This window comes from Porites lutea, chromosome 5 (genome assembly GCF_958299795.1).
Source record: "Porites lutea chromosome 5, jaPorLute2.1, whole genome shotgun sequence".
Taxonomy (NCBI): Eukaryota; Metazoa; Cnidaria; class Anthozoa; order Scleractinia; family Poritidae; genus Porites; species Porites lutea.
In genome coordinates, this window is record NC_133205.1 from 8870633 (window position 1) to 8877451 (window position 6819).

At 40.9% G+C, this 6819-nt stretch overlaps 1 protein-coding gene across 1 annotated transcript in view; it reads right to left on the reverse strand.

The window, feature by feature from the left end:
* LOC140936478 (elongator complex protein 1-like) overlaps positions 1-6611 on the reverse strand; it is a 45262-nt gene extending 38651 nt beyond the window's left edge. The window contains exons 1-7 of the mRNA XM_073385957.1: positions 6225-6611; positions 5404-5556; positions 4970-5051; positions 2788-2868; positions 1929-2017; positions 1722-1821; positions 1475-1565 (exon numbers count right to left, since the gene is read on the reverse strand). Coding sequence (XP_073242058.1) covers positions 1475-1565; positions 1722-1821; positions 1929-2017; positions 2788-2868; positions 4970-5051; positions 5404-5556; positions 6225-6374 — 746 coding nt within the window. The 5' untranslated portion in view covers positions 6375-6611. The remainder of the gene's footprint in view (positions 1-1474; positions 1566-1721; positions 1822-1928; positions 2018-2787; positions 2869-4969; positions 5052-5403; positions 5557-6224) is intronic.
* Positions 6612-6819: the final 208 nt, after the last annotated feature.

Below are 6819 nucleotides of genomic sequence, written 5' to 3' on the forward strand. Positions count from 1 at the left end.
CAAGCTAACCCACCAAGTGGACCATGGCAAGATTGCGCTGCAGACATATTGGGTCCTTTACCCTCTGGAGAGAATTTACTTGTTACAGCGGTCTATTATAGCAGATATTTTGAAGTAGTTATCCTGAGGTCAACTACAAGCACAAAGGTCATCGACAAACTTGAGCCAATAATTTTTTTATTTACTCGGTTTGGAGTTCCCCACACACTTAAAACAGACAATGGTCCTCAGTTCATTTCAGAGGAGTTCAGAGTGTTCCTTGCGGAAAATGGGATAGAACACCGAACATCTCCCCCACTGTGACCCCAAGCAGATGGGGGGGGGGGGGGTAGAAAGTGACCCAGGTAGCCCAAATTGAAGGGAAGGATACTCAAATAACAACTGGTGTAGCACTATTCTGCTTAATGTTTGGGTGAGAAATGTGGTCGAAGTTGCCAGAGTTAAGACGTGAGGCACCCATCACCAATAAAGAAATCCGTGACCCGGACTAGGCAAGAAAGATGACACAGAAAGATAACGTGGACACAAAGAGACACGCAGTTGAGGGTCAAGTGGAGGCTAGGGACTAAGTATTATTGAGAAACACCAAAACAAACAAACTGTCTCCAAATTACGACCGCAGTCCTTGTGAAGTCATAGACAGAAATAGAGAGGAAGTCAAATTAAGGAAGAAAGATGGTGTGGAAATAAAACGAAATGTGTCGCTTTTGAAGTACCAAGAGAATGGTACTTCAGAATCAGAATCAGAATCAGAATCAGTTGCACCACTTCAACCAATTGCTAGCCCAATTTCAATGCAGCAGACAGTTAACCCAAGTTCAGCTATGCTTTAAACAAGCCCAAGACCAACTCCAACTACATGTATTAGACTTCCTAAACAATTTGATGATTATGAACTGTCAAAGGCATGACTGGACTTTGTTACCGGCGGAGCATCTTACAGCTGTACCCTGTTTAACATGTTAAGGAACTGAACTTGATTTCTTTCTCCAGTATTGAACATTTCGTTCTCCTTTCATTTTGGACATTCCATTATGCTCTAAAAAAACAGGAGGGATGTAGTGTATTAAACCAGATGTTTAGGTTGTTTAAGTTAACCGGAAGTATACGTATTACACTGTAGACATCCCACAATGCCATGTGTGCTGGGTTGTTAGTGTTGTGATGCCTAAAGAATGTATGTTCGGTTTTTGTTGAAAACCTGTAACATCATAGCGATCAAGCATTAAAATACAGAATTTACAATGTAACACTGACTTGTAGCCAAGAAAAACTTTTCAACTTGTTAGATACTAGCAGTAATGCCTAATGTAATGGTTTTTTGCCACAGTAAAGTGAGAGAGATGATGATAATACAGTTGAACCTGCACTAATGGCCACCTCTCTACAATGGCCACTTTCTGTCCCCAAGGTGGCCACTGTGGAGAGGTTCAACTGTACACAGTAATGCATTTGCAATTAATAATTTTATTACTTCCAAAACAAGGCTTGCTCCAAACCATCCACAGTTTCACTAGTTGAGCTTAACACTCCCTCTCTGCTCCACACTCGTAGCATCCTTGAACCTGTGAACAAAGCAACAAAAATAATGTGAAGTACAAATCTTACAAATATGCTCAACATACACATGTACATGTGACTGGACATTTACCATAATAACAAATACAAAAAAAACACGCAATGCAATTAAGAAGCTGGAGAATTCAGTTTCGCATTATAACCTGTTCTAGGGTTGATTGCACTAACAACAAAAAACTGTCCATCACCACGCCAGCATATTCTTGGCATCTTGTCATCCCATTCTGTCGCAGGTCTTGCAGTCTGTTAATTGCATAAGAAACAGCTATGTTTCAGTAGGTGAGCCTTAATTTTCACTGTACATAAAAGTTGCTGGGATTTCAGACAGTCCATTGTGAACATGAACTTACAACTTGTTGCAAACTGGCAGCTGTGGGTTTTCCTTCTGATCCATGAAACTGAGTTTCTTTCTTTCCCCATCCAACTGTTATTGGCTTTTCTAGAGGTAAAACAATAATTAGGGATAAACCAATACAGTGTTATAAAGTGCAACAACCACTAATTTCTTTGCTGTTGTTTTATTACTAGTGGGAAGGGTGGCTTAGTAGCTAGTGCTTTGGAAGTCCTCCATATCAAGGGATCTCACACAGAGAAAGCTGCTGGCTAATTTCACTTAACTGACAAACTTAATGAACTCATTTTCTCTGGTAAACAGGGAAATTTTGAGGTGCAGTTGAGAAAAATGCCAGCTTGACAGATAAAAAAGGCTGCTTAACTTTTCCTTGGGTACATCACTGCATATCGAGAGGTTCAGCTTCAGGCCCTACCAGGGTCAGGAGGGCTTATAGATGGGAGGGGGCGCGGGGAGATGTAGGCAGGCTTATAACCAGACTAAAAAAGCATTTCTTAACAAGTTACCTAGCAGTGCTGATCAAAATACTTTGTATTTATTTGCATTTTTAATAAAGCTTTAAAACATTGTAAAAAATCGAATTCATTTCAGTTTATGATAGAGGGGTACTTATAACTGGATAAATTTTTTTGTTTTACAGGTAGATGGGCATATAATGTAGGGGGAGGGGGGTATGAGCAGACATTTACAGTATTCCTAGTCCCTTCATGCTACAGAAATCAAGTTACACTCCTGTCCAAACCACTTAGCTTGCATGCAAACTTTACCTACATGTAGTTTCTTTCTTACTTTATTACTGTTTACATCAAAATAAGAGATTGTATAGAAAGTTAACATGTATTCCAAAGATGGCATACCTTCTCCAAACTCCTCTGAATGGAAAGGGAACTCTGATATTGGATCAAAATCTTTAGTCATCATAATAAGAGTTTCTTCTCCTAGAAAGTTAAAACTTTTAATTAATATCTGAAATCAAAATGGAACTTCTCCTTTTTCAGTCCATGTATAGTCTACACAAAAAATTTTGGAAAGGGTGGATGAGAAGCTAGGAGAAATAAATAACTAAATATATAAACAACCACCATGAAACAGCCAGCCCACCTCCCTTAACTGTCCTAATCTTACATTCCTGACATAATATACAGATTTAGCCAGAGCTAAAAGTGAAGCTCCCGTTTATGCATTTTAAAATAATTGGACTCTTTACCACTGCAAAGAAATCTGTAAATCTATACTTCTTAACTTTAGGGGAGAACCTTACAACTGTACGACTGAAAAAAAACTTGAGCCTGCAATTGATTAAAAGCTAACAACTGGTCAGCGAAAAACTTTAAAAAACACTTAATGTTGATGAGTTGGCACCTGAGCCGGCGATACGGTCATGTGACACTGGTCAGCAGATACCCTGTTTTGACAGCTGTCAATTAACCATAATATAAGTTAAACACAGGTTACAGGCTCCCACACTAAGCTAGTATAAAGTTTGACATTCCACATTGGTTTCGGGGTGGTGTGGACGGACAGACAGGTGGATATCAGTCACATGATTCACCAAATTTATCGCATGGATAGATTACTAAATTTTCTTACATGTAGGTAAAGGGGAGAGTTGAAAAAACTGACCCCCACTCCGCGGACTACCCACTGACCCCACTCCGCGGACTACTCTACGGACTACTCCGCGGACTACTCTACGGACTAGTCCGCGGACTACCATGCGGACTACCCTAACTAATCAACCAAATTTACTTTCACGGAGAAAAGAGTTAGAAGAAGCGTACCTGCCTACAAGATCACACTTGATAAACAGCCGCCATCTTGATTTTCGCCATTTTACTCGACCCAGCCCTTCTTCTTCATTGCTACGTCCATTGCAGCTTCCGTTCTTGGATCGTCACGCAACGCTTCTCTCCAAACCTCGCGTGACGATCCAAATAACGACTGCGTACCCTACGTAGGAGAATACGTCTCCAAGGGCCTTGTGGGCCAGGTGAATCCAAAAATATGGTGACTTCCAAGCACGGCTATAAGTAAGTTCTTAAAAACATTTTTAAGCTGAATATAACAAAAACTGTTACCAGCGCCAATAGTGGTCATCGATTGGCTGAACGGCGTGCTCTGACTTGTGGCCGATGAAGACTGGGGCGAGGCTAAAGGAGAGCTGGGTCGAGTAAAATGGCGAAAATCAAGATGGCGGCTGTTTATCAAGTGTGATCTCGTAGGCAGGTACGCTTCTTCTAACTCTTTTCTCCGTGAAAGTAAATTTGGTTGATTAGTTAGGGTAGTCCGCATGGTAGTCCGCGGACTAGTCCATAGAGTAGTCCGCGGAGTAGTCCGTAGAGTAGTCCGCGGAGTGGGGTCAGTGGGTAGTCCGCGGAGTGGGGGTCAGTTTTTTCAACTCTCCCTAGGTAAAGGGCTCCACTCGTGTCACTTCAAGCACACGTGGATTGAGCTCCAACATCAGAAGATAGAAGTATATGGTTAACAGGGCTAAAAAAAAACTTGAATTCCAGTTTGTCTTTTGGGCAAGCTAAGCTCTCCATTTTAATTGCCTAGGGCCACTTCTTGCTTGTATTAGTCAATGATTTTGTTAGAGGAAGACTTGCTGGACCCTTGCCCATTGGGCGAGTAAGCTTTAAAAGTTACTTGCACAGCACGTAACTCTACTTGTCATAGACTACAATGTGCCAGCTTGGACTTTTTCAAGCCCTGGTTAGCCTGAGCCGCAGACGTACTTTAACCTCAGCAACATCTGCGAAGCAGTACCGATATCCTTATTCTGGGCCCCCAACAGACTCAACGAATTACCAGAAGTGCATATCGAATTTCCTTTTATCTTGATTGGCAAATCGACAATGGCTTCTACAACAGGCCAATCATGATGCATACTGAAATCCTGGTACACAGCTTGGGGCCCAGAACAAGGATTTTGGCCCAGTTTGGCAGACGGATTTAACCAGAGTTAAGCTTTGTCAGTGGTGCACGTAGGTTACCCTGGTTAGCCCGTTAAAATGTAGGACTAAAAGTAGGAAGACAAACCTGTCATGAAAACAACAAGTTCTTGGTCTGGACTCCAGGCCATGCACCTCAGTCCACTGTCAACACTGCCAACACACTCAAGCTGAAGAACAACAACATTAGACAAGTCACACTCAAACTACAACATCAGGTGCAATTACTTGTTATTCATTCAAAAATAGTGGCTCTCTGTTTCTGATCGGTTCAAATAAAACTGCACAGTTAGATCTGTAACTCTTCAGAAAGAGAGTTAGTTAGAAGTTTACATATAGGATCTGAGCTAAGGACAAAAGGATGATATGCTTTAAAAACTTCTTTATCGCCCAAAAAATTTGTCTGGAATTGCCTGAGAGGTCTCCTAAAAACATAAATGAGAAGATAATATTTTTGGAGGTTCAGTGAGTTGCTTATAACAAAATATTATTCTATGGCAATTAATTTTGCTAAGAACTTGCCTGTTCAGTGACTGTATTCCAGAGAATAACATCACCTTTGCCTGTAGCTACACATACAGACTCCAAATCTGGTAAATGTTGTATTCCTGTTACTCTTCCAGTGCCATCATCAGGTAAGTATCCATCAGTCACAAGTGAAACAGAGCTCACTATCTGCATAAAGAACAAAGTGCTTTCAGGATTGCTATATACATGTATCACAATACATGGGTGTACCCCCCCTTCTGCCTCTGGCTGAACTGGTTTCTGTTTTACCAAGACATATACATACATACATGCTAGCTCTCCTGGATATGACACCAATCTCTTGCTCTCCCATATGGGTCACAAAATCTCCGGCATAAAATCAAGTTATGAGCTTTTCTGTGCTTTAATGTGGAATTTACCCCATTTTCTTCTAAAATTTGAATTTTCTTTGATTCATAGTTCCGTGTCTGGGGCATTTTGTATGTATTTCGTCACTGACAAAGATTATCATAACAGCGAATTGTGATGGTCTGTACCTAATGTGAGACTTCATATATTTATCACATGGGAGTGGCTTAGGGCATTATAGGACTGGATCGAATCGTGCTTATCAGGAGGGTCGGAGTCAGGGGAGGGGAATGGTTGGTCATTGATATTCAGGGGGGAGGGGGGTAATGCAAAAGAGAAAGTCTCCAGATTTGAGATTTCCAGAGGTTGGCATCTCTGCAAATACAAACTGTATGTCTTAAATTCCCCATCACCTCCCCTGCTGAGTTTACTTAGTACCTCCCTTCCATTTCCAAACTAAAAGTGTGTGTAGAGAAACAATCACAGAAATCATTATAAGCTTATACCTGTTGGTTGGAAGGTTGGAAACCAGTTATTCCTGAATTGGTGGCTGTATAGATAACTCCACACTCTGAGTCAACTGTCAAACAGAAGGACGACTCTAACCCATCCAACTCCAGTACAGGAAAGCTCCTCAAAAGCTCTAGATTCCTCATAACGTAATCAGTCCATAGACTGAGCTTCAGTTCAACAAGTGAAAACTGTAGAACCTCCGACAGCAAGGTGTTCAACGCACGTGTTTGAAAAATAGACTGTACTATTTTTCTGTAAAATATGCAAACCCAAAGGGAACCTGCCTTTCGTAATACATTGGCTAGATACTCATAGATGTATTGTTACGAAATAAAGGAATAGCACCCAAGAAGAGTCATAAAAATAGGACGAAAACCTCGGACAAATTTCCAGCCAGCGAAAAGCGAAAATTGGTTCGACCTCATCATATATGAAGTACCTACCTTTTTCAAGCCTGATACCGCTGACTATCTCATGAGAAAGACTTGGACGAGGACTGAGGCATTCGCTTTCTCGTTTTTTTTTTTTAATAATTATTTTCAGCTGCATTTTGTAGTATCTTTAAGACTTTCTAGCAAATAAAAATAT